The following is a 27895-nucleotide window of genomic DNA, read 5'->3' as shown; positions in this document are numbered from 1 at the left end:
CGGTTGACTCGTTTTGTTCTGCCGAGATACGATCACCATCGGTGAACGCTCGGATTGCCATGGAGCTCGGGGAGACGGCTCGGGAGGGGAGAGGGCAAAGAAAAAGCCTAGAGACGAGCTTGGAGGGCAAGAAGGTGGTCCTGGTGCCATACATGGAGGAGCACGTGCCTCGATACCACGAATGGATGCAGGACCCGTCCCTCCTCCTCGCCACCGGCTCCGAGCCCCTCACCCTCGATCAGGAGTACCAGATGCACCTCTCCTGGACCCAAGACCCCAACAGTAATCCTCTCTCTCTCTCTCTCTCTCTCTCGGGTTTGTCTTCGTTGCTAAGTTTTTGAATGCGACGAGATTGAGGGCTGGGTGTGCTGCAGAGCATACATTTATAGTGCTGGACAAGGAGTTGATCGAGGGTAGCTTCGTCCATGGAGATCCCCACGTTGAAGGTTGGAACTTTTAATTCACTTTTTCTTTTTTTGGTTGGTGGATTTTATGTCGTTGATTTTGTTTGCTTTGATTTTGTGTTTGTTATTGTTGGTTTTGTGGAGTTAATTTTGGAGAAATTTATGTTATTTGTTGAAGGAGTTGACCTCTAATGACTTGGGAACTTTCTTCGAACAGTTAGATTGAAGTTTGTGTTGTTATTTGGGTTTATTTTTATGGTAAATACATTTTTTGGTCTTTCTGTTTGAGTGGTCTTTTTGGTGTTGCACTTGGTGAAATAGAGAAATTGCTTGGGATGGTTGGATTTGAAATATTTGATTTGCTTTTATCCATGTTGAAATCAATTGTCGACATACTTAAAACCTTGTTTTTATAGTTGGGGAAATGCATTACTAAATATCTGATGCCTTTTTTGTTTGTTTATTTTGTTGATTTAGTCTGGAGTATGGAGCTAGGGAATGGGATTTTTTTGTATACATGATGAAATCTTTTGTTGGTTATGTCAAATATTTGAAAAGTTATCATCTTTAGAATTTTGATGATAGCAAACCATTAATGGTTGCTTTAAACACAACTTTCCACCTAAAAATGAATGGTCAGTATTACTGGAGATGATAAGGTCGGATGACAGACTGTGTGACACAACCATAGAATTTTAAGTTAAGAGCTGCTTTAACAAGAAGCAAAAAAATCAAATTTTAGGCACCATAACATAGGTGACAGCATTGCAAAATATTCTCATTAAGTTGTGAGTTCAGCTCATGTCAATTTGGATAGAATATCTGGCTAATGGGGGTGACATGCTTGAATTCTATAAAATTTTGTGTTGAGCAGGATATAAAATGCTATGTTTTTCATTAGATTGATCCGGATAAGCTTGAGGTGGTAAATGATGAGGGATGATCCATTTTGAAGGTTAATTTTCAGCTAAGGGTTGGTAAAATTTTATCTCAAAATTAATTTCTCCATCTTTTTTTTACAAGCTGTGTGGCAGGTGGATAGGAAGCCTATAACTTCTTTCTATTTCCCCACTTTGATCGATTCAAGCAAGATGAGATTTAATCAGTTAATTTGTAACTAGAACATATAGGAATTGGCTTTGTTATTGGCTTATTATTTCAAGAATAGTTGTTTATTAGGTTGTTTTGCTAGTGTAAGGTGTCTTCCTATACACATCATTGACCATGTATCCATTGCGCAACACTTACCCTTTTTATTTTTCTTGTTTCTAATAAATTGTTGTCAAAGAGGATCTAGACTTTTTATCCCATCACTTTACTATTTTACTAGACAATTTCATAGGTTTTAGACTATCATTTTGATGAATTGTTTAAATAGATGTCCTCTATCAGGTTGAATTGGTGAGGCCTGATACTTTTATTGCCACTAAGTGACATGACTTGAAAGTGAAGGCTAGGCTTAAAAGAGAAAGCATGAGGGATCCTAATCAAATTACCTAGATAAAGTCACATGAATTTGCCTGCAATTTTCTTGATCTTGTCATGAGTTGGGTCAGTTGTTTCTAAAGTGGTGGAAAGAATTTAATTGATTCTGCTTGGTTCTTTATTGTAATCTCAGTTCATGGCTTGGTTTCTTGGAAAGGTCAAGGCAAACTTTTGACAAGAAGACATGTTCTCTTTTACACATCGCTTGGTTCTTTATTGTAATCTCAGTTCATGGCTTGGTTTCTTGGAAAGGTCAAGGCAAACTTTTGACAAGAAGACATGTTCTCTTTTACACATCCTCTGAGTCTGTAAATTAATCAACAAATATGGTTCCTAAAGCGGTGATAGGAGATCTGTTGGTTGAGATGATGTAACTCTTTAATCTCCGAGGTCCCAAGAGGTAGAATATGGTATGCTTTGTGTTATGCTGAAATGAAGAGAGATAGACCAAAGACGATGACACCTCCCACCTCTGCAACGTTTGCCCCTTCTTTTTGGATGGGGGTGGGGGAGGGATTGCAAAAGCTAGTTTAAGTGTCAGAAATGGATGACTGACCTAAGAAGACTTTGGTAGAACTTGTGAGAAACAATTTGAGGATATTATAATATCGTTATTATATCAGGGAAACTGACCTTGGATGTCTGCGGATAAATAAGGAATGATTCATTGCATGAACCTCATGAAGATGGGACTTGGCACGTTTTTATGTCTGGTTGCTAGGTGATATAAGTATTACGTATGAATCAAATTTTGTATATGGATCAGAATATTTGGAAGAGGGTTTATGAGCATAAGATGCGAATGGTAGCTTTGAAGGTCTAGAAGCCAATCTATAAGAAAAGTAACAATTAAGATGGATATAAATAAATCACCCCATGGGAACTCAAAGACACACTGATGGAGGATAGTGTGAGGGAGAAGTGCTTGAGATAATTCCGCTGAGAAAAATGATCCGTGGTTGATGATCTTGTATCTTGGAGTTCCCTTCAAGTGTCAAAAATGGATGATAGGCCTAAGAAGACTAATAGATTAGCGAAATAGAATTTAAAGATATTTTTGCTACAGGATAATAGGAGAAGGTCACATTTACATAAGCAAGATGCACTAAACAGATCTCATGTAGATGGGATCAGGCATATTTTTACTGACTATTTGGTTGGTGATCTTTGTGAACCCAAAACCCATGTGCTACTCGAAAGAGGGCAATTTAAAATTTCAGTACAAGAATGACATGATTAGTTTTTAATGTCTTATACAAATTAGTCTTGTTTAAAACTTAAGGTACAAACTTCTTGTTGCTAGTTCAGATTTTTGTTTTATCTATTTTTCGCTGATCAAAAATTCATTTCTACAGCCATGGTTGGTGATGTGAATATATACATGAATGATCCAGATGACCTACAAACAGCAGAAATTGAGATCATGATAGCTGAAACAAAAAGGTAATGATGCCCTAAACATAATCTTTTGTCCAATTTCACTAACAAACTAACACGTACTGTTAATTTATCCGACATTTTCTATTTAAGCATTGCTGGCATGGCCTTATCTGTAGCATCTGCTGTCTTAACTTGTCCCGCATGATGTGTAATTAGTTGGTCCATCAATTTCAGAAACATTGGATATTTTCAATTTGACTGATTCAGTAGATCCATTGGAAATGCGCCAGTTTAAATATTGAATGGTATATTAAGCCTAAGAGAAAATAAGTGTAATGGTGTACCAGATCTTGGATATTATGATAAATATGGATTAACTTTTAATTTCTAGCCCATAAAAAATCTGGTTCTTATTAGAATTTGTGGAGACTGGATTATGTAGATGAGATGCACTCAAGACATGCATGGATGAATCTGCGTAGATCCAGATTTTTGTGCCACTTGGACAGCTTTTTTTCCTTTCCGCTCTTTCCACAAAATTCAGAGAATGAGATTCAGAAATATCCAACTAGTGCACCTTGAGGGGTAATATCTCTCTTGTTGTGGCCATTAAGCTACTTCAAAATCTTTGACAAAGTTACTGTCGGGTAGTTGCTTTCCTGTGAAAGCATGTGAAAGGTTAATAGGTTCCCCAACTTTCTAGAGACATAAAAGGCTCTGTATTCAGAGCTATAATATTCAAAGTTAGTCCCTGATTCATCACTATGATTGCTAAAGTCATACACATTAGCAACATCCATGTTGTGTGGTTCTTTGAAATTATTTGTGAGTATTGATCCTTTTGTCTGAAAGATGATGTAATAGAGCTTAAAAGGAGGGTGTGGACTCCATAAGAATCAGTACAACCAGACCCCTAACATTATTCTGATATGTAGTGATCAATATTTTTCCTAGGGTGCCATGCTTGCTTTAGAATTGTGATCTTAGTTGGGCACACGCTTCTTAATACTTAAAACTCTTCCTTGAAAGACATCTTTTATTGCTATTAAAAGTTGAATACAATCTCATTTCAAATGATACATGTTTGTTTGTTTGTTTGTTTGTTCTTCTTCTAAATCCTATATTACAATATTTCTTTAAAATGAAATAAACCAAATAGATAGAGAGATTGGTCGAAAACTCAGTCATGTGATTACTGACTACCTAAGAATGCATAACTGGAGCTGTTTGGATACTTTGATTAAATATACAAAGTAGTGTATTTTTAATTAGATATTTAGGATAGATATAGTATCAATAGAGTATTCCACCATGTCCTCTGAAAACATTATCTATTGGTTGGTCAATTAGAGCAAAGGATAGCATTATTTAAGAGAATAACTTAAACAATGTTTAGATCTTTTTCCATATGCTCAATAGGATATCATCTTCTTCTCTCAATTTTTTTTTTGCCCTTTGGTTGTGGGGGAGGGGGGATATCCAAGACTACATTTATAAGCTACAAACTAAGCTTAAGATCTAGTCAGCCCACTTGCTATATCGCATTGGCGATACCTCTTGAAGCCATTGGAAAAATATTTCGATAAAATGAAATAACACGAGCTATGATACACATTCTTGCATGCCTTTCAATAAAAAACATATAAAGCGTACATGTACAATATGCTGCTATGACACAAAAATTAAAAAAATATATAATACTAATAAATATAACTTTGTGTACTCAAGCTATGTGAAAAGGTTTACAAAATACAATAGAACACATTTACTAGTTTACTAAAAATAGAACAAATAATGTAAGATGGTCCACTTGTTGCTTGCAAAACGATAAAATACAATCTCATCCAACAATCAACAAACTAAGCAACATGTGATAATCAGGATATGGTATCATTTGAAGCATTTCTATCTACCTCACAAAACCTTGCTTTGAATTGTCTTCATCTTGTCCATTTCGGAAGGAGAACAAACTAATGTATAGATATCCTTGATAGAACCAAGCAACATTGGATGCATCTTTACTAGTGCATAGAGCACAAGCTTTAATGATTCCTCACACACTCTAGGGCCATGTTTGGTTTGCAAGAATTGGGGGGTGGCAATAGGTATCGATTTCCCATATAGTCCACTCCCATGTTTGGCAGCTCATTTTGGTCATGGGAATGCTAAGTCTAAAGGATATTGGATTCCTTTAAAAGAGTAAAATGATACCTTGGGGGGCTTAGATATTGGTTTTTCTAAACTTGGATATGTGTCTGAGTTACAATAAAAGGAGACTTTTATACATGGTATGCCGTACCGGCCTGAATCGGACAATACGGGGCATACCATACTGTACTGGTTTGGTACCAATATCTAGAACGGGTGCCATATCGAGTGTCGGTATACCAAAAAAACTTTGTATTGTACCGTACCATACCGATACTATGCTAGTGTGGCACTAGTATGGGGTTCGGTACCGAGACGACGAACCTTGCTTTTATGTATTATATTATTATTATGAATTGTTTATTTTGTTTATTGAAAATATATTGCAGCAATTTATTATATATTAAATATTATTATATTATATATTATATCATATTAATATTGTTTCTTATATACTATTTTTAATTATATGTTAAGATATGTAATATTATATATATTATATTCATCTTATTTATTATTGATATTATGTTATTTTTATGTTATCAATATAAATATTTTATATTGTATATTATATTTAATAAAATATTACATTTTATGACTTATTATTAGTAATAATATTATTGTATTCAATTATATTGCTACAGGAATAATATATTATAATTATTATTTTATTATAATATAGGGTTATAATTTTTATAATTTTGTATTTATGATTTTGTTATATATGAGACTGTTTATATTTGCATTATTTTTGTAATTATTTTTATACTATCAATATTGGTATTAATATTAATTATGTACAAATATTATATTGATATGGATAATACTAATTATATAATATTATCATGGAAGACCAGCAACTCTTATTAGATTAATAACAATATAAATATATATTTTATACTATATATCATATTAATAACATATTATATTTTGCATTATATTGTCAATAATATTGTTATAATATCATAATGCATGGCATAGGTTAATTTCATTATTTTATTATCATTATAGCAAATTTAATATTAGTTTGAATATTATTATAATATAATATTATATTAATATTAGTAGTTTAGATATATAATGTTATATAATAGAACATTAATATTTTAAAATAAGATTAAAATTTCTATATTCCTATTAGTAATATTTATATTGTGAATAATAACATTATGGGTATTAGTAACATACTATTGATAATACAACTTTAAAAAATAATATTAATAATAGTAATATTGTTAGTTATAATGATATATTAAATTATTTGCTGCCGGGCTTTCTTCATTCCTAGAGATTACCTGGACTGATCTTGCACAAGAACTGAAATCAATCATTCTTGATGATTCCATGGAATATATTTCCCAGGATTGGGGAAGTCAATCCTGATTTCCATTCATAACAACAAACGAAATCTGCTTCAGCTGTTTCTATGCGCTCATGGAACCAGTCCTACTGGTAAGCAAAGATATAAATAAACAGATAGACATAAATAGATACATAAAAACAAAAACTCAGAATCCTAAGTGAATTAGAATGCCCATCATGAACCAAAAAAAGGGCTGCACTTTCTATATTTTTCTCAGAAAACAAGGCATATAGAGCCTGATAATTCCATAATGAATAGCATAGTTCAGTTAACCATCTGATTTATGTCTCATGTAAAGATAACAGAATTAAGTTTCAATAAATAAGTTATTTTCACATGTTTTGCGATTAGCATATGCCCCAGGTAACTGAACTACACATTTTTTCACAATTTTGATTGGATAGTTGACGCCTTCATGCATAGGGAATATATTCAGACAATGTGATAACCAGAACTTAGATCAAGTCTCCCCTAAAAATTACAAATTACATACATATTACTCTTTTGCTTAAAATGCATAAAAATGGTAAAAAATGAGATGGTAAGTTATTTCTATTTATATGATCATTTGTGTGAAATTGGACAATTGTTGCAAGTGTCCTGCTTATCAATAGCATTCCTTCAATCAAATGTCTCTTCTATAAGACTAGATGCCTAGCAGCAGTGACCTCAAATGTAGCAATTTGCATTGAAGGTTCCAATGGGCTGATAAATGTTCAGTTCATCCCAAAATTCTCTCAGTTGACAACAATACTCACTTAATGACTTGTTTTCCTTGTTGCATCTTGAAAATCTGCTCATAAATCTCATATACGTGAGATATTCTTTTCTGAATGAATACATCTCCCTTGCAGTCTTCCAAATCTCCTTAGCTGTATATAAAACATGAGATTGCTAATTATATGTGGCTCCATGCTATTTCATAACAATGTCATAACTTGACTATTTTCTTTTTTCCACTCCACTTTTTTCATTATTGGAAGGATTTTTGGTAAGACACTGATGCATCTTGTTTGCTTTCAAAAATAATTCGATTTCTTTCGCCTATTGAAGAAAGTTTTTGTTCTTCATAACTTCCAAGTGTCATCTGCTATCCAAGAATATCTTCCACGGAGATTCCAATTTTCTATCATTTCCATCTCCCAAGTACAGTATTTCAACCAGAAATAATAGATGGCCCTGAAGGAGTATGTGAATAATAAAGAAACTATTTCAGAACAGGTCATAAACAAAGCAAGATTTATGAGACAAAACCAGCAATTCATCTACAGAATTCTGCACTTCAAATGCAGCAAACCACTGTTCTGCTTATCTGAACTGAAAGAAAGGTTTTTCCAATCATGCTACCGTCCAAACAGACATCCACATATGTGTTTTTGTTCTCAAGAACAAACCAGCTCATTGCTGTCAACATCCGTCATCTATACAACCCTTTTTCAATGGCATCACTTGCTTCAATTGAGAAAGAATGTTAGAAAAAACTCATAGAAACTTCAATGGAACAATTGAATCCCACATATGATTTAATATGTCTTCCTTTCAGCACAACAGCATTTCTACTTCATACAGATCACCGAGATAATTTGGGAATCAAAGGATTAGGGTGTGAATGATCAACCTGATCAAACCTGGCTCTAATACCATGCTGAGTCATCAAATTACCCCAAAAGCTTAAGATAATAGGGAAAGAGGCAATAAGGTATGCCAGGCTTAACAGTAGAATCATGTAATTGGTTCTAATTTAGAGCATACAAACTATAAGAAAATGAAATACTTGATGTCATTGTTAACAATGTAGGTATAATAATTTGCCTTAAACTTCCATTTGTGTTTTCAATATCTATGTTGATCAAAGTGCTTACACATAAGGACTCAAATCTTGAGGATTGCTACCATACTAATGGCCAGTCAGTATCGAATGATTCTCAATATGGGAGCAAGATGCCTCAAGACACCTTGTATAAATAAGCAAAACAAATAGAAGAAGCATACAAGGAGTACAAGGTTGATATGCCTTGATGTGCAATGTAACATGTGCAATATGGCCTTGGTTCACCCATTACTGGTATGTTCTAGCCCTTATTCTACTATCTTATTGTAGTAGGGTATGCATCAGGTGATATTGGGTGCTGGAATCAGATGTCGACCCTTGCTTTCACATGTTGAACCAGTAACTAGGTTCGTTTTTCAGACTCGTGTCGTAGAGGAAAACAAATCAAACCTGCCTGAAAAAAATCAATTTTTTTGAAGAGAAAGATGAGATAAGAGAGAGATAACTGTAGGAGCCTACTGTAAGCATAAGTAGAGGTGTCGTTGAAAATCTTGAAGATGGTGATGATGATGTTCGTCTCCCCATCATACTAACATTCCAAGAGAATGGAGTACCTTACCTTCTTATCGTCAACAACTTTCCTTAGCTTTGCCTTTTTGACCATATACCCTAGGGATTATCTACATATCCATTTTGTCTTGAAGAAAGGCCATTTGCTGGTATTGACATCTGTTGCTGGTGGTCCAAACCGAGAACGATTGGCACAGCGGTGTGAACGGGGTTCCGTTTGAGTTGCCTTGGTTGGTGTTGATTGCGCTCCACCTTCCACCGGGAAACCTGCAAGCAAGCCTCGCACCACCACTGGGGTAGTGGGGGCCCTCCGACGATCAAGTCAGAGGAGATTGGAGAGAGATAATAGTAGCAAGTAAGAGAATGCTCTGGAAGTTCTTGCTTACCCCCCCTTCTCCCCCCCAGCCGCATATATACCAGGCTGGGGGGTCCTTTTGGGGGGTTGATCATCGTGTAGCACGATGGAGCTGCCACTGACATGGCCGTTACAGGGCGTCGTGGGGCAGCGCTGGGTACGGCCATGACAGGGCGTAGTGGAGCTCCGCTTTGTACGGCTGTTACAGGGGATCGTGGAGCAGCGCCGGATACGACCGTTGCTGGGTGTAGTGGAGCAGAGGGCCGCGGCGTGCCTCTGGGGAATAGCCTGTCGTTGTCGAGAGATGTCCGACTCGGGGTCGGGCTGCGGAGACGAAGATGTCCGACTCGGGGTCGGATTGCTGGATCAAGGGGCTGCCGACTCGGGGTCGGGCTGCGGAGCCGAAGATGTCCGACTCGGGGTCGGATTGCTGGATCAAGGGGCAGCCGACTCGGGGTCGGGCTGCGGAGCCGAAGATGTCCGACTCGGGGTCGGATTGCTGGATCAAGGGGCTGCCGTAGTCTTCCTGGGCGCGCGTGCCGGTCACGTGGGGCATGGTGGCTAAGTTCCCCCGTAACAGTAGCCCCCCACTTCCGAGCCTGGAACCAGAAGGGGAACGGGTGAAGGGAGTGATGCTTCGAGATTGCCGCCATCCCTCGGAGAGGCGCGCGCGCTTCGAGCTCCCCGCCTTCTTTATGGCGTATGGCGGTTGTTGCTGACCTGGCAGTCTGAGGATTTCGGCGGACATCCTTCCTTAATGGCGTCGATTCGCCTTTGGGGCGCGAGCGACCCTTCGGCAGCTAGGCGTCCTCTGGCGTCACCGAGGCGTCACCCACCTTTCCGCCTATTTAACCGGGGGCCCTCCTCCGTCCGCCTTTCTTTTTACAGACATCTTCGAGTTTCTCCTTTGCGCTGCCGTCATTGCCGTCGGACTGTTCGCTTGCTCCTCCTTTGACGCTCTCGGAGCCGTTCTTCCTTCTCTTCCGGTGAGTTGCCCCATTCTTCAATTTAAGGCTCTCCATACTTTCTCCTTTTGTATTAGTGTACTCCAGTCGTTCCGGTCCTTTCCCCCTTCTTGATCCCGTCCTGACCGTAGATTCACTGGCCATTAGGGATGGGCGAAGTGAGAGCAGACCGCATTAAGTCGGAGCTGGTCGCCGAAGACCTAGATAGGTTCGTGGCTCGATACCACCTTCCCGAGGCCTGCAATGTTACGCTCCCGGGGCCTGAGGAGAGGATGTCCCATCCTCCTCCAGGGAAGGTTGCCATCAATGAGGGCATTCTTCAGGCCGGGTTCCGCTTTTCCCCCTCGGACTTAGTCGTTCAGGTGCTTCGGGGTTTAAGAGTGGCGCCGACGCAACTGGTGCCGAACTCATGGCGCGCCCTGACGGCCTTTCAGGTTCTCTGCCGCATGCACGAGGTTCCCGCCACCCTGAATGTCTTTTGGGAATGCTACGGCCTGAGCGGCCACCCCCAGGACAAAGGGTGGTGGTGCTTTGCGGCGCGGCGAGGGTGCGGCCTCGTCAAGGAGGCTCCTACCTCCATTCACGGCTGGAAGGGGCGCTTCTTTTTCGTTGACGCAGATCCCTCTTGGGGAATCAGGGCAACCTGGGAGACGCCGATGAAGTCCCCGATTGGCCTATCGAGGTTGTCGAGGGAGGAATCCGATGGCGTCGCCGTCTTGAAGGGGTTGGTTGCCGAGGGCCGGCTCCCCCCGGTGGCTCGCCTTATTTCCGAGGATACCTTGGTGAACGTCGGTCTGAGCTCGGTCCCCGCTGACCATGAGCCCGCCACCATTTCTTTTTTAGCTCTTTTCTCCTCTTTCGTCTCGTTCTTTCCTTCAGTTTCTCAACCTCCCACCACCTCGTCTTTTTTGCAGAGATCGACGACGTCATGCAGTCGGACAAGGCAACGGCTGTTGGTAGGACGTCCCTACTGGAAGCAGTCCGGAGGAAGAAACGAGCTCCTCCGAGCGGGGCCCCACCGGCGAAGAAGTCCCGCCGGCAGGCGACTCCGACGCCGACAGACGGGTCCGGACCCACCGATCAGGGGGACGCCGCGGGCGCGGACCGGCAGTTGACGCTGTATCAGCCCTCCGATGCCGAGACTACCGTTTTTCCGGAGGCATCACCCGGGCGCGCCCGAGATGGACGGGTCGGACGTGATCGGTCCCCAGCCCAGCCTTCGACTCGGTCGGCTCCGGATGATACGAGGAGGGACGCGCCGAGGCCCCGGCCGAGCGGGACCCTGTCAATTCCAGGGGCGGTCCCCGCCCCGAGCATGGTCAGCATGACTCTTCCCCAAGCGATGGGTAAGGGTAAGGCTGCAGAACCACCGTCCGACTCCGAGGAGAAGTCGGGGTCGGCCTTCACTTTCGCCGGCGCCCGAAACCTCATCGAAACGGTGCTGCTGGAGAAGGACCGCAGGCAGGTCCGGGAGATGAGGGTCCCTGACATTGGGGTTGCCAGCTGCGTCTGTCTCATGTCGGTGAGTGTTCTTTTGGTCGCTTTCATCATTTATAGGCTCTGTTGATCCCCGCCTGACGCCCTCGTTTTTCCTATCTCTTAGCTCGCCCAGTACATGATCCGCCTGGAGGAGTGCTACGAGGAATAGGCGAGGCTTCTGGCGAGGGCCGAGAGCCAACTGAAGGTAGTAGAGGAGGGAGGTCAGGCTGCGGCGGGGAGGACGACCAGGGACCTCGAGATGAGGCTCCAGATGGCCGAAGAGCGGGCACTCGGCTTCGTCACCCTCGAGAAGCAACTGTTGGAGGCTCAGGAGCAACTCAAGGTTGCCTCGGGTCTCGAGGGCGAGATCAAGAAGGCGGAGGAGCGGGCCGAGAAGCAGTCCCGAAAGGCTGCCGACTACCGGGAGAGGTGGGAGAAGGCCCAGCGGTCAGCCGACAACGCCCGCAACCGAACCCGGTCTCTTGAAGCCAAGCTGGGCGAATTGGAGTCGGCCTTGGAGAAGTCCCGCGCGAGCGACCAGGAGCTTCATTCGCGCCTGGAGGAGGCTGAGGCTGCTCGCATTGCTGCCGAGGCGAAGCACAAGGAGGCTCAGGCTGATCTGCTGAGGGTCTCCTCCGAGGCGGACGACCGGATTGTGGCGAAGGTCTTGGAGGCGAAAGCTCAGATTATGGAGCGGGCAGAGGCGGCGCTGGCCGAGAAGAGTGCGGAAATCGGGCGTCAGACGGTACAGGCTTATCGTCAGTCCGCCGAGTTCACCCGTGATATGTCGGAGGCGGTACAGGCCTATCGTCAGTCTGACGAGTTCGTCCGTGACATGTCGGACGCGGGGTCCGACTCCTTTATCTTAGGCTTCGAGGAAGGCCTAACAAGGGTGTCGGCTAAGTACCCCGAAATTGACCTGAGTGGGATCTCTCTTCTAGACTCCTCTCCGGCGCCATTGCCTGCTGATTCTCCAACTGCCTCCCTACCCCCTGCGGACGTGCCCGGCGTTCCCGACCCGGGGGTTCCTCCAAGCTGACCTTCTGTATTTTTGTTCTTTTCTTTGTGTGTTGTCGTTTTGCCAAGTTGTATGGGTCTCGGCCCTGAAACAATGAAAGTTAATGCAAATAGAGTTTCTTCATTTCACTTTCGTCCTTCTTCTTTTTAACTCTTGGTAGCGTCTCGCTGACTCCCGACTCTTGAAATTCTTCTGGCGCTAGGCCAGGTATCTGGGGGTTAGGCCTCAGGGAATTCTTCCGGCGCTAAGCCAGGCATCCGAGGGTTAGGCCTCAGGAACTTCTTCCGGCGCTAAGCCGGGCATCCGAGGGTTAGGCCTCAGGAAATTCTTCCGGCACTAAGCCAGGCATCCGAGGGTTAGGCCTCAGAAAATTCTTCCGGCGCTAAGCCAGGCATCCGAGGGTTAGGCCTCAGGAACTTCTTCCGGCGCTAAGCCAGGCATCCGAGGGTTAGGCCTCAGGAACTTCTTCCGGCACTAAGCCAGGCATCCGAGGGTTAGGCCTCAGGAAATTCTTCCGGCGCTAAGCCAGGCATCCGAGGGTTAGGCCTCAGGAACTTCTTCCGGCACTAAGCCAGGCATCCGAGGGTTAGGCCTCAGGAAATTCTTCCGGCGCTAAGCCAGGCATCCGAGGGTTAGGCCTCAGGAAATTCCGCTCGTTGGTCGGCCAAGGTTGGCGCAAGCCGAGGCGACCGGTCGGGGCTTCAGGCTAATTTGCTCCTGGGATGATCATCGGGTTAGCCTGGCATCCGAGGGCCAAGCCTCGGGAGATTCCGCTCGTTGGTCGGCCAAGGCTGGCGCAAGCCGAGGCGACCGGTCGGGGCTTCAGGCTAGTCTGCTCTCGGAATGATCATCGGGTTAGCCTGGCATCCGAGGGCCGAGCCTCGGGAGATTCCGCTCGTTGGTCGGCCAAGGCTGGCGCAAGCCGAGGCGACCGGTCGGGGCTTCAGGCTAGTCTGCTCCCGGGATGATCATCGGGTTAGCCTGGCATCTGAGGGTTGTCAGGCCTCAGGAAATTCCGCTCGTTGGTCGGCCAAGGCTGGCGCAAGCCGAGGCTACCGGTCGGGGCTTCAGGCTAGTCTGCTCCCGGGATGATCATCGGGTTAGCCTGGCATCCGAGGGCCGAGCCTCGGGAAATTCCGCTCGTTGGTCGGCCAAGGCTGGCGCAAGCCGAGGCGACCGGTCGGGGCTTCAGGCTAGTCTGCTCCCGGGATGATCATCGGGTTAGCCTGGCATCCGAGGGCCGAGCCTCGGGAAATTCCGCTCGTTGGTCGGCCAAGGCTGGCGCAAGCCGAGGCGACCGGTCGGGGCTTCAGGCTAGTCTGCTCCCGGGATGATCATCGGGTTAGCCTGGCATCCGAGGGCCGAGCCTCGGGAAATTCCGCTCGTTGGTCGGCCAAGGCTGGCGCAAGCCGAGGCGACCGGTCGGGGCTTCAGGCTAGTCTGCTCCCGGGATGATCATCGGGTTAGCCTGGCATCCGAGGGCCGAGCCTCGGGAAATTCCGCTCGTTGGTCGGCCGAGGCTGGCGCAAGCCGAGGCGACCGGTCGGGGCTTCAGGCTAGTCTGCTCCCGAGATGATCATCGGGTTAGCCTGGCATCCAAGGGCCGAGCCTCGGAAAATTCCGCTCGCTGGTCGTGCGCCTGTCGCTTGCCGCCCGACGGGATTTCTCCGTGGCCAGCTGCGATCGTGTTTCTCCTCCTCTCCAAGCGTCGCCTGGGGAACACCAGATGGGCATTAAATGCTAATTGAGGGGTTACCTGGAAAATCGGATCGCCAGTTGCTGCTTGCGAGGAGTGTCAGTTAAGCGGCCGCGATACGCGCGTTCTTCGAGGCGGATGCGGCCTGGGCGCGAGCGGAGATATGTGGACCTAGGGGTACAGGCCACCCGGAGTGTCCTGCATAAAGAATGCGATTAAGGAGAATAACGCTTAGGAAATCGCGGGAAGATACGCCTCGAGAGCCGGATCGGCTCCGGATTCAATGCGCCCGCATTTATTGGAGCCACCCGCATCGGAACGACCGGGGGGCCGCAGTTTGGCTATAAATATAGGTGCAGGTGCGATGGAGCCTGCCAAGCCGGAGCTGTTCAGGTTGCCATGGATCGTGGGCCTCCTCTCCGGCGCATGGTTGAGAGACCCCTACCGAAGGAACGGGAGGCGCGCCCTTCGCGACTTCCGCCAACTAGCCGTTTCATCTGGGATCAACAAGGAGGTTCTCCCCGGCGGAACTCCGCTCTAGGCGTTTCATCCGGGATCACGTCTCCCCTCCTTGAAGTTCAGCCTCCCGATTGAGCTCCGCACCAGACGCTTGATCCGGGACCGCGCCTCCATATGCTCTTCTCCCTTGTATCCCTTCTCTCCCCTAACACTGGGGAGGACCGGAATATCCCTTGGAGGTGGCGTTCCCCTGGAGGCAGCGGGAGCTTCTTCTGCGGCGGCTCCTCGTCTTTTTCGTGAGGCGTGGATGGCGCCTCTGGGTAGGAGCAGTGTGGACTTCTCCTTCGTCCACTTCTTCTTCATCCGCGCCGGCTCTTCGTCTTTTTCGTGAGACGTCGATGGCGCCTCCGGTTGGAAGCACCCACTTCCGGTGGGATTGCAGCCGCTTCGGATGGAGGTTTCGGGATCCCAGATCTTCAGCTCCTCGGAGTCTCCACCTCTTCTTTACTTTCTTTACACCCTAATTCCCCTCTGGGAATTCCTTGTAATCACACGAGCACGCCATTGTAACCAGAAATTATTGAAATGAAAAGTGTTATACATTTTTGAACTGTCTTTCTGGCATTGTTGTTCTACTGGTAATACATCCGCAGGTTAGCGGAATTCCAGCTCCTTGGAATTTCTCGACCATCTAGGGCCTCCAACTGGTAGGAGCCAGGTCGGTTTACCCAGCGAACCCTATACGGGCCTTCTCAATTTGGCGCTAGCTTCCCACCTTCCGCAGGTTGAGATGCTTTAGCTCGCCTTAGCACCAGATCTCCGATTCTGAAAAGCTTCGGTCGGACCTTGGAGTTGTAATATCGGGCCACCCTCCGCTGATACATCGCCATCCGAACCTGCGCCATTTCCCTCGCTTCTTCCAAGAGATCCAGGTTCCCTCGGAGTTGCTCCGAATTGGCCTCGGGTCGGTGCGCGGCCACCCGAGGTGAGGGGAGTCCGAGCTCCACGGGGACAACGGCTTCCGTGCCATAGGTTAGGCTGAAAGGCGTTTCCCCGGTAGGGGTCCGATGCGTGGTCCGATACGCCCAAAGGACATTCTCGAGTTCTTCGACCCAAGCTTGCCCCGTCCGACCGATTCGCGCTTTGATTCCTTGGAGGATTGTCCGATTTGTGACCTCGGCCTCGCCGTTGGTTTGGGGATGCGACACAGATGTGAACCGATGCTCGATCCCGAACTCCTCGCAGAAGTCACGGAAATGCTTGTTGTCGAACTGTCGACCACTATCCGAGATGAGGACCCGAGGTACCCCAAATCGGACAATGATGTTCTTCTTCACGAACTTCCGGACTTGCGCCTCCGTGATAGTGGCCAGCGGCTCTGCCTCCACCCACTTGGTGAAGTAGTCGATTGCAACAATCAAAAATTTCCGCTGAGCTGAAGCGACGGGGAATGGTCCGAGGATATCCATTCCCCACTGGGCGAAGGGCCAGGGTGCAGTGATTGGTGCCAAGGGGACAGAAGGGACTCTCTGGACGTTGGCGTGGCGCTGGCAGGCGTCGCATTTCCGTACATGATCCTTTGAGTCCTCCAACAAGGTAGGCCAATAATAGCCTTGCCTCATGATCTTGTGCGCCAAGGACCTAGCCCCCAAGTGTGATCCGCAAACGCCTTCGTGGACTTCGCCGAGGACGTAGGCCGCTTCCGAGGGGCGGAGGCACTTTAAGAGGGGGGCGGTGAACGAGGTCCGATACAGCCTCCCTTCATAGAGTACGTAGTGGGCGGACTTCATAACAAGTCGCCGAGCTTGATCTTCGTCTTCAGGGAGGATCCCTTCGGCGAGGTAGGCGACAAGCGGGTCCATCCAAGACGGCTCCGGATCAATCGCCATCACCGCTCCAGCCTCGCCGATGCTCGGGGCATCCAGGGTCTCCAGGTAGATCGCCCTCGACAAGTTGTGCGCGTCTGCGCCCACTAAGCGGGACAACCTGTCGGCCCTGGCATTTTCACTTCTTGGGACCTGCTGGATGTCGACACTGCCGAGGTCGGGAATGAGTGCTTGCACCTTCCGGACGTAATTCTGCATGGTCGGGTTCCGGGCCTTGAACTCCCCACGGACCTGCCCGACCACCAGCTGGGAGTCGGTGAAGACCTTCAGGCGCCGGATGCCGAGCTCCTTGGTGAGTTTGAGTCCCGTGACTAGGGCCTCGTACTCCGCCTCGTTGTTGGTCACTGGAAATCCGAACCTCAAGGCGTACTCGGCTATCACTCCATCAGGACTGGTAAGGACCAGCCCGGCCCCTCCATCTTCGGGGTTCGACGACCCATCGATGTGAAGCGTCCAAATCGGGAGGTCGAGGCTGGGTGTTTCCGGCGACCTAGGTTCCGCCTCCTGCACCGTGCACTCAGCGAGGAAATCCGCGAGCGCCTGGGCCTTGATGGCGGGTCGGGGCTGGTAGCGGATGTCGAACTCACCAAGTTCTACTGCCCACTTCACCAGCCGTCCCGCATTCTCAGGATTGCTGAGGATCTGCCGCAGCGGTTGATCGGTCAAGAGGGTGACAGAATGGGCCTGGAAATAGGGGCGAAGCCTCCTGGTCGCGGTCAGCAGCGCGAAGGCGATCTTTTCAGCCTTCGTATACCGCGTCTCGGCATCCCGTAGGACCCGGCTGATGTAGTACACAGGCTTCTGGAGCTTTGCCTCTTCCCGAACCAGTACCGCACCGACTGCGGTTGGGGAGACCGCCAGATAGAGGTAGAGCATCTCCCCTTCTTGCGGCTTGGACAGCAGGGGAGGAGACGCCAAGTATTCCTTGAGCTGGTCGAATGCTGCTTGACATTCGGCCGTCCAGAGGAAGTCTTTCGGGCGTTTCAACACCTTGAAGAAAGGTTGGCAGCGTTCGGCCGATTTTGCCACAAATCGTCCGAGCGCGGCGACCCTCCCAGCGAGCTCCTGAACCTCCTTCACTTTGGTCGGAGGGGACATATCTTGGATGGCCTTGATTTTGTCCGGGTTGGCTTCGATCCCCCGCTGGTTGACAATGAAACCGAGGAACCTCCCGGCCGAAGCGCCAAAGGCGCACTTCGCTGGGTTCAGCTTCATGCGAAACTTCCGCAAGGTGGCGAAAGTCTCCTCCAGATCCGCGATGTGCTGGTCTGCATGGCGGCTCTTCACCAGCATATCGTCCACGTACACCTCCATGTTCCGGCCAATTTGCTCTTTGAAGATTTTGTTAACGAGGCGCTAGTAAGTGGCGCCAGCATTCTTCAGACCGAAGGGCATTACCTTGTAACAGTACAGCCCCCGGTCTGTTATAAAGGCAGTTTTCTCCTCGTCCTGTGGAGCCATCATTATCTGGTTGTAGCCGGAGAAGGCGTCCATGAAAGACAGCAGCTGATATCCGGAAGTCGCGTCGACCAGTTGGTCTATCCGCGGAAGCGGAAAGCTATCCTTGGGGCATGCCTTGTTCAGGTCGGTGTAGTCGACGCACATCCTCCACTTTCCGCTCGCCTTCCGGACAAGTACGACATTTGCCAGCCATTCGGGGTAGCTGACCTCCCTTATGAATCCTGCCTCCAAGAGCTTGTCTACCTCCTGGTCGACCACTCGGATCCGATCCGGGGCACAGTGTCTCTTCTTCTGTTTTACCGGTCGGTGGGTCGGGTCGACATTGAGGGCGTGAGAAATGACCTCCGGGTCGATTCCAGGTACATCGGCCGCCGACCAGGCAAACACATCGACATTGGCTCGGAGGAATTCCACCAACCGGGCCCGAGCTCCCGGGTCGAGATTGGCGCCGACCCGGATCGTCCTGTCCGGGCGACCTTCCTCGAGGGGAACTTCGATCACACCCTCGGCCGGCTCCCCGTGCCGCAAGGCCACCTCGTCTCTGGCGTCGAGGGACTCGACGCTTAAGGCTTCTACGGGCTTCTTCCCTTTGAGAGTTGCTAGGAAACATTGCCTTGCGGTCGGTTGGTCACCTCGAACCTCTCCAATCCCGGCCGCCGTGGGGAACCGCATGAGCAAGTGGTACGTAGAGACCACCGCGCGAAGGGCGTTCAGTCCGGGTCGTCCGAGGATAGCGTTGTAGGCCGAGGGAACACGGACGACCAAGAACCCGAGCCGCACCGTGGCTTCTGCGGGTGCAACGCCCGCAGTCACAGGCAGCTCAACGACACCTTCGGCCGAGATAGCGTCACCAGTGAATCCTATGAGGGGGGTGGATGTTTTGTGCAACAATTGTCTGGACAAGCTCATCTTTTGGAAGGCCTCGTAAAACAAAATATCAGCTGAGCTTCCACTATCCACAAGAACACGCCTTACATCATAGTTTGCCATAGTGAGGGAGATCACCATGGCGTCATCGTGGGGGGTCTGAACCCCCTTTACATCTTCATCACAAAAAGTGATTACATTACCGACCCTCTGCCTCTTTGCGACGGCTGCCCCTGACGCTTCAGTCGAGCCCCCTGCGTTCCTCTCGGGCCGGGGGCAGCCCCCTGCGATAGTGTGGATCACGCCCGCGACGGGTCGATTCTGCTCTCGAGGCTCCTGAGGGGCCGGGTCGGCCGGACGCGGGTCTGCGGGAGGACGTCGGTCGTTCACATATCGACCGAGGCGCCCTCGGCGGATGAGAGCCTCGATCTCGTCCCGAAGCTGGAAGCAGTCTTCGGTGTCGTGGCCGTGGTCCCGGTGGTACTCACAGTACGCCCGAGAGGGCCTCCTCCCAGGAATCTTCTTCATCTGTCTCGGGACCGGGAGGTCCTCCCGCCCCTTGATTTCCATGAGGATCTGGGCCCGGGGAGTCAGGAGAGGAGTGTACCGGTTGAAACGTCGGGGCGGAGAACGAGGGCGTAGGGCGCCGTGGTTCCTCGCCGGCGACAGGCTTCTGCGCCGACGTTGAGGCGTCGGGCTCCTCCTCTGGCCTGTTTCTTTTCGCCTTTTCTTCCCGAGCTTTGGAGGGATCTCGGCGGCCTCCTTGCTCCGGTGGGCGGCCGCCTCCTCGGCGTCCGCATACTGGTTCGCCCGGGACAACAGCTCCGGGAAGCTCCGCGGCAGGCGTTTGTCCAGGGAGAAGGTGAGTCTGCCCTTTCGGAAGCCACGCTTCAGGGCTGAAAGAGCCACCTCCTGGCTCAGGTTCCGGACTTCCAGCGTAGCCTTGTTGAAGCGGGTAAGATAATCCCGCAAGCTTTCTCCCTCGTTTTGCCGGACATCAAAGAGGGAGTCGGAGACCAGTCGCCGCCGGCTACTGACGGCGAAATGGGTGATGAAGAGGCGAGTAAACTGGTCGAAGGACTGGATTGAGTTAGCCTCCAAGCCGGCGAACCACGCCCTTGCCGGGCCACGGAGGGTCGCCGGGAAGGCCTTGCAGAGGAGAGGATCTGATGCTCCGTGGAGGAGCATAAGGGTCCTGAAACTCTCGACGTGATCCCGCGGGTCCGCCGCCCCGTCATAGGGCTCGATCGCCGGCATTTTGAACCCCGGCGGATTCGGGGTCCGCAGGATCCTCGAGGCAAGCGCCGGCTGGGAGGAGATCTCCAAGTCGGCGAAGGGATCTTTGGAGTGGCCCTTCAGGACCTGGAGTTGTCGGTGGAGATCGTCCACCCGCCGGTCCAGGGAGCGCGACCGATGGGTGGGAGACAAGGAGCACCGAGAGGGGGACCGACTGGAGCGCGGGTTCCTTGAGGACTGGGGGGTCTGGGAACGCGCCCGGGCCCGCCTCTCGTACCCCGCGCAGCTCCGATGGGAAGGTCCCGGCAGAATGGACCGTGCTCGAGAATCTTCCTCGCGCCGGCGCTCTTCCCCATGGGAGAGGAAGGAGCGCGGGTTGAGGAGGACAGGTGAGCGCTCAGGGAGCAGCGGCTCCTGGGCCCGCTGCGGCGCCCGAGACATCACACCCTGCAAGTTCTGCACTGCCTCCGCGAGGGTGCGAACCTGCTGGGCTAACTGGTCGAACTGAGCGGCTTCGACCATCTGAATGGGAGGTGGAGCGGTGGAGTGTTGCTGAGAATGTGTTGGAGACGCAGCGGCCTCCCGGCCGGAGGCGCGAGAGGCCCCGCGACCGGAGGCATTGGAAGCTCCACGACCACCTCGCCGTGCCATTACGATCGCTCTGAGATTCGTCCCTTCCTCTAGCGCCAACTGTTGCTGGTGGTCCAAACCGAGAACGATTGGCACAGCGGTGTGAACGGGGTTCCGTTTGAGTTGCCTTGGTTGGTGTTGATTGCGCTCCACCTTCCACCGGGAAACCTGCAAGCAAGCCTTGCACCACCACTGGGGTAGTGGGGGCCCTCCGACGATCAAGTCAGAGGAGATTGGAGAGAGATAATAGTAGCAAGTAAGAGAATGCTCTGGAAGTTCTTGCTTACCCCCCCTTCTCCCCCCCAGCCGCATATATACCAGGCTGGGGGGTCCTTTTGGGGGGTTGGTCATCGTGTAGCACGATGGAGCTGCCACTGACATGGCCGTTACAGGGCGTCGTGGGGCAGCGCTGGGTACGGCCATGACAGGGCGTAGTGGAGCTCCGCTTTGTACGGCTGTTACAGGGGATCGTGGAGCAGCGCCGGATACGACCGTTGCTGGGTGTAGTGGAGCAGAGGGCCGCGGCGTGCCTTTGGGGAATAGCCTGTCGTTGTCGAGAGATGTCCGACTCGGGGTCGGGCTGCGGAGACGAAGATGTCCGACTCGGGGTCGGATTGCTGGATCAAGGGGCTGCCGACTCGGGGTCGGGCTGCGGAGCCGAAGATGTCCGACTCGGGGTCGGATTGCTGGATCAAGGGGCAGCCGACTCGGGGTCGGGCTGCGGAGCCGAAGATGTCCGACTCGGGGTCGGATTGCTGGATCAAGGGGCTGCCGTAGTCTTCCTGGGCGCGCGTGCCGGTCACGTGGGGCATGGTGGCTAAGTTCCCCCGTAACAGTAGCCCCCCACTTCCGAGCCTGGAACCAGAAGGGGAACGGGTGAAGGGAGTGATGCTTCGAGATTGCCGCCATCCCTCGGAGAGGCGCGCGCGCTTCGAGCTCCCCGCCTTCTTTATGGCGTATGGCGGTTGTTGCTGACCTGGCAGTCTGAGGATTTCGGCGGACATCCTTCCTTAATGGCGTCGATTCGCCTTTGGGGCGCGAGCGACCCTTCGGCAGCTAGGCGTCCTCTGGCGTCACCGAGGCGTCACCCACCTTTCCGCCTATTTAACCGGGGGCCCTCCTCCGTCACGTGGGGCATGGTGGCTAAGTTCCCCCGTAACAACATCCATTGAACAAATGAAATCTTGGAGTGTGGGAAACTCCACCACGTGGTGGCAGTGGAAGGAAGAATGGAGGAGCTAGGTTTTGGATGATGGGGTTCAAATCTAGGGATTGGAGGAGATCATTTGGAGGTGAAAGGAGGATTTGTATTGAGGAATTGGATGATGGAGGCAAGGGTAGGATTATGTATGGTGTCTCCAAGAGAAAAAAGAAGGGAAGGGGGTGGAGAGGGGAGCCGAGTTGAGGTGGAGAGGCTGAGATAAAATTTCGAGCCAGCAATGGCATTGTTGAAGGCGGAGGGAAGAAATGGGAGGAGAATGGAGAAAAAGAGCAGAGAAAGGGAAGAAACTCATTACTCTTTGGGCCCAATGGGAGGTCTTGTGTGATAAGTTGCGATCGTGAGTAACATAAACCACCTCTGAGGTGAAATAAATTAGTTGTGAATAGAGAGACTTTTGTGGACCTCTTATCCTGTTGAGTAGTTATGTTGAATGCATTCCACTTTCGAACTATGGATAGCAACTATGTATTCTGTAATCTGTTCAAAATAAACAAATTTAGTCTGTAACTTAATATCCAAATAGGCCCTTAAGATAATCAAGTTAGGCCAAATCGTCAAAGTAGTCCATTACACTTTGTTATTTGATGATTAATAAGTAAGCAAAAGAGTCATATATCTCAAATGTTATGCTTAACAGCAGTTAGGGATTTGATTTTGAGCTATCAATATTGACACACAAATACTAAAAATGTGCATGAAGAAATAGTGTGGTGGCACTTTTTCTACCCAGACCCACCAATGGACTGAACCAATCCAAAATAATGGTTCTGGTTGAGGGCATTTTACAATTTGAGTTGGTATGAGCTAGTCAAGACCATCCCAATTATAAATGGGTCAGGTATGGGTTTGGTCCTTCGAACTGATGGGTCACCATGGGTTCAAAAGATCCTTAAAATCCATCCCCAAACTTGTAGAATGGTAGTAATTATGTAATATACTGTCACAATCAAGGATTGGTTTGAATGATTAGGAAGGCTGCATAAATAATGGTTAAGAGAATAAAAAAATATATCGAAAAGAGAAGTGGAGGGAATGGAGTGTTTAGGTACTGTAATGTTTTCTTCTCCACTTTAATTCCTTCACAATGTTTTCTCACTTTGTTTGGATGCCCACCCTAGATCCCTTTTCGGCTGTTTTTTGTTGTCAATTACTAAGGTATATAATTGACAAGCAAAAGCACTAATTGGATTGGTGGTTTGGGTATAGGTTAATATAAAATCAAATGTGTTGGCTATGGGTTTATATTTTTCAACCTAATTATAAATGGGTCATGTATATGGCGAGGATTTTTTGGCCCAACCCTAATTTAACTCCATAGGGGTCCCATCTTGATCCATTGCCACCCATATTAGAGATAGATGGCCAATCCTAGTAGCATGAATCAAGAAGCTGCATTATCATCAAAACATCACAACACCACATGATGCTAACATTGGCCATAAGGCCAAGTCAAACACTAGAGCTAAGGAGGCATAACTAGAATACAAAAGATGTCGTGAAGGGATAAGTAACAGCAATACAATACTTACATTGGTGGGGAAGGGGAAAAGGGGTGTAGATGCTTGAAGTAGTAAATGAATACCAAGCTTGAAGGCAGGAAAGTAGGCAAGGACCATAAGAGATAAAACGAGATGCAGGTCACTAATTATGAATAGAATTTGATGAAACGTAAGAGATATGGAGTTCTTTTAGAAGCTGAGTTAGAGACATGGAGAGAGAGAGCCAGAATAGAGCCTATTATGATTCAAAGGGGTGTAGGCTAATAAAATAGTGAAGACAATTGCTACAAAACCATAAACGAAGCTCCACTAAGTCAAAAAGAGTTCGATCACACAAAATATTTAGAATAAGAAACAGGACATTGGAAAGTGCACTGTCTAAAAGTTAAATTTGAATACTGTGACAGGCTAAGAGGTTACTCAAAATTCTGTAAACTCAAATGAACCTCAATGTACTTATGTGAACTGAGATAGATAAGACAATGCTATAAAAGCGAGCTAAAGGACTAAACGATGTGGTGAATAGCGCTAGAAGTGGCCATTTTTTACCTGATGATGAAGGATAGAACCTATAATGTAGATTTCATCAATGATTTGAAGATATGACTGCAAATTTAAAATCTTCTCCCTGAAACCAAAATCAGGCACCCATTATATTTGGGATCCAAGTTTGCTGGAAGCAGTTTGCACTCAGGTTGCTGGATTTACCAGGTTTTTGTGCTGTGAATGAGTTTATATATGCTGAGGTAGGGAAAATATGATCACATTCAACATTGTTGATCTACTTTTGGATGCTGAATCTTCTGTTCTGCATCTTAAATTCTGGTGGCAAGAATTCAGCTTAGAAAAGGCCCTAATAAAAGTGATAAACAATTGATAGAGCAAATATACATGACCAAGAAATGTTCTTATTATAATTAGAAATAGAACACACTGAGGTTCTAATCTGGTTTAAATTCTACGCAATGTCCAGTTCTTACTGGTATCCTGTGTTGGATGCTGAATTTTTAGTCTCTTCCAAATATCTCATGCAGATGCAAAGCTGAATTTTTTTGTCTGCTCCCAAGACCCAAGCTGAACCATTCCAACCTTAACTTTAATTTTTTGTGGATCACACCAGATACTATTTTATCTTTTCTCTTATATATTTTACATCCATATAACCAAATTAAAATTAACTATAAATTGTTGGTGTCCAAATTTAATTTGCTCGGTTCCTAATAATTGATTTTGTTTTTGGCTGCATATATGGTCTTAGATCCATGTAAGGAGAAAATGATATTTGTAAATACATTTTACGTAAATATAGAGTAAGCAATGCCCTCTTACATTTTTTTGCACATATAGTTCCTATATCTTCCACTTCTGTTTTTCCTTTGTTCCTACTTATTCACCATAGCTTGACCATCTAAGTGCTTGGAATTCCATCCTTGATAGAATTTTAAAGTCATAGAACAGCTAGTCTTTTTCTTTTTGTATGACATTTTGATCTCTTAAATCTTCATTAATGTGCTTTGATCAACTAACCTTTAGAAAGAAATACATTTCACCCAGTCTGCTGTATTATGCATTTTAGATCATATACCTTGCTATAATATTTTTAGGTCTAGATAATTTCGAGAGGCATCTTTGTCCAAGATAACCTCAAAAACACAGTTGAATATTATATAATTTATTAGTTGGATCTGACAATCAGAGAAAGCAGAACTGCCATACTATTTTATAAAATTGTACAGTGGAAACCAATTATAGTTTTCTCATGATTGGTTTTATCCATCACCCAAATCAGACTTGAATTTGGTTTAGCTCATCGCAGGTTAATACTTGGTGCTCTTTCAATCACCTCTGGCATGCTATTTAACATTTCTATAAGGAACAATGAAGCATGGATGAAAATAATTCATGATTATAAACAAAAGAGTATAATAATAATTTATGTATGTGTGAGCATATATGTTGGGAAAGTTATTTATTTTTCTTTTACTTTCTCTTTCCTTTTGTATTCTTCAAATATGCCACAATGATTTTAGGCTTCTAGTTTGCTTAGTTTTGGTCAGGTTTCTTATCCTTTTTCACTTGCTCTACTAGCCGTGGCAAGGGGCTTGGAGAAGAATCAGTCTTGTTGATGATGGCATTTGCAGTTGAGAATTATGGAATTCAAAAGTTCCGCGCAAAAATTGGAGATTCAAACACAGCATCACTTAATCTCTTCCGGAAATTGGTTTCCCCTCCACTCTGTCCTTTTAACCAAATTTATATATATCACATCTTATGTTAATTGTTTTAAATTTCTCATGGCCATGGGTGAATGCAGGGCTTTGCTGATGCTTCTTACAGTGAAGTCTTCAAAGAGGTAAGCATCTGGAATATGTTTTAACGCCACTTATTGAACAAAATCACTATCTTTTTGGTGACAATTATAGACCCAGATCCTGGGTCACAAGGAATTCCTGATTTCAGTACATTAGTAGAACTTGCTGGATGTATTGACATCTCTAGGATTGGCTGCTGTTCAGAAAGTTGCAGCATTCCTGATCCTTGTACCTGTTAATAATGTACTCGTTTTTGCTTCTCATTTTTTTTGACAGGTGACTCTGGAGTTGCCTGTGACGGAGCAATTCTTTAAATGCCTTCTAACTTAAACAAGTAAACTGGTAAACTGATCCTCCGATTGCTTCCTTTAACCAATTTTAACTGTTGATCATATAATAAAAATTCAAAATATATGCTTTATTCAGAAATCCACCTTGATGGTGAACATGAGCTTGATTCAAATGTTAGTAGATGAATATTAACATGCATCCTTTACGCATGGTGTGTATGCCACTGACATCTTGCCGCAAAGTATCACTCTTCCAATATGAACTTGATGCAGCCTACCCGATAGGCTTTAGTGATGCTAACAGGATTTTTGCCACTTGAGTGATGAACTATGTTTGTTACGAACCACAAGGATTATGCCAGGATTCTTTATGCCCCTCAAGTCAGGCGATGAATGTGAATTGTGATAATTTTGTTATACATGTTTTATGGTGTTATTCTCTCCATATCATTTCAACCTAAGGTACCTTCATAGTCATTTTCAAGTGGCTAGAGATGGATGGGCATCGAATAGTCTAGCAGCTCATAACTCGCACCATCTCATGCGGAGTGGGATGCAGCAATAGCGTTTAAAGAGCATTCATCCGCATGGACAAACATATTATCGAAAATGATGGGCAGAACAACATGTGTCCCATACTTACCAATACATAAAATGATTCGTGTTTCAGTGTATTGAAATTGTATGAAATTTCTTGGTCTCCTTTTACTTGTAATGTTAATTCATAAAATATGAGTCATTTCTATTTCTATAATTCATATACTTATGTGATAAAAGGGTAGGCAAAGGTGTTGAGATGCATAGAAGATTGCCATTTCAACTATACAAAGACATGATAGTCATTTTCGTGGAGACCCATATTACTCTCGAGTTCATTTAATAGGACTATACATGATGTGCTGCCATACATACTCGAGTTTGTTCCTTTGATTCATACATATGATAACATTAATGAACTTGCTTTGTCAAATTCCACTTTTAAATCTTATGATTCGTATATGGAATCCAATTTACGTATGAATGCTATTCAGGTAGATGGGTGGGAAAGACAAGGGTTGCAACTTGGATGGCCATGAGGCAAACATTAAATCCATAAGGTTAGGTAACAATGACAAGCATCCAATGAGTGCATCTGAGCATGGTGGAGATTAGCAGACTGTTTGCAGTTGTCTCATGAGATATTCTTGTCATGATTAAGGTCATTCCCTATCCAGACCAAGGTTTTCAACCCTATTTCCTTCCATAGCAAACCTCTCAAACACCATGCAGACATTAGTGCAATCCTAGCTGACCTTGACTTCATCATGGACGTCCCAAACGTTAATTGCCTTCCCCACCTCCACTATCCTGTCTCGCCATGCCCCCACATTTACCCCCTCTAACAACTAGGTTTACTAGA

At 46.9% G+C, this 27895-nt stretch overlaps 1 protein-coding gene across 2 annotated transcripts; it reads left to right on the top strand.

Moving 5' to 3' along the window:
- On the top strand, positions 1–26915 carry LOC103713376 (N-acetyltransferase 9-like protein). Of its 2 annotated transcripts, XM_039127394.1 has the most exons (7): positions 1–282; positions 375–446; positions 3245–3332; positions 25983–26115; positions 26209–26247; positions 26483–26548; positions 26633–26915. In XM_039127394.1, exons 1-6 carry the CDS (start codon positions 60–62, stop codon positions 26534–26536), a joined length of 609 nt encoding a protein of 202 aa, XP_038983322.1. In that variant the 5' UTR covers positions 1–59; the 3' UTR covers positions 26537–26548; positions 26633–26915. The 2 variants fall into 2 exon arrangements, with proteins under 2 accessions (XP_038983322.1, XP_038983321.1); XM_039127393.1 differs by having other exon boundaries at positions 26483–26913.
- Positions 26916–27895: the final 980 nt, after the last annotated feature.

The sequence above is a fragment of the Phoenix dactylifera genome, chromosome 6, assembly GCF_009389715.1.
Source record: "Phoenix dactylifera cultivar Barhee BC4 chromosome 6, palm_55x_up_171113_PBpolish2nd_filt_p, whole genome shotgun sequence".
In the NCBI taxonomy this organism is placed as follows: Eukaryota; Viridiplantae; Streptophyta; class Magnoliopsida; order Arecales; family Arecaceae; genus Phoenix; species Phoenix dactylifera.
This window is presented reverse-complemented; position numbering and strand designations above follow the sequence as displayed.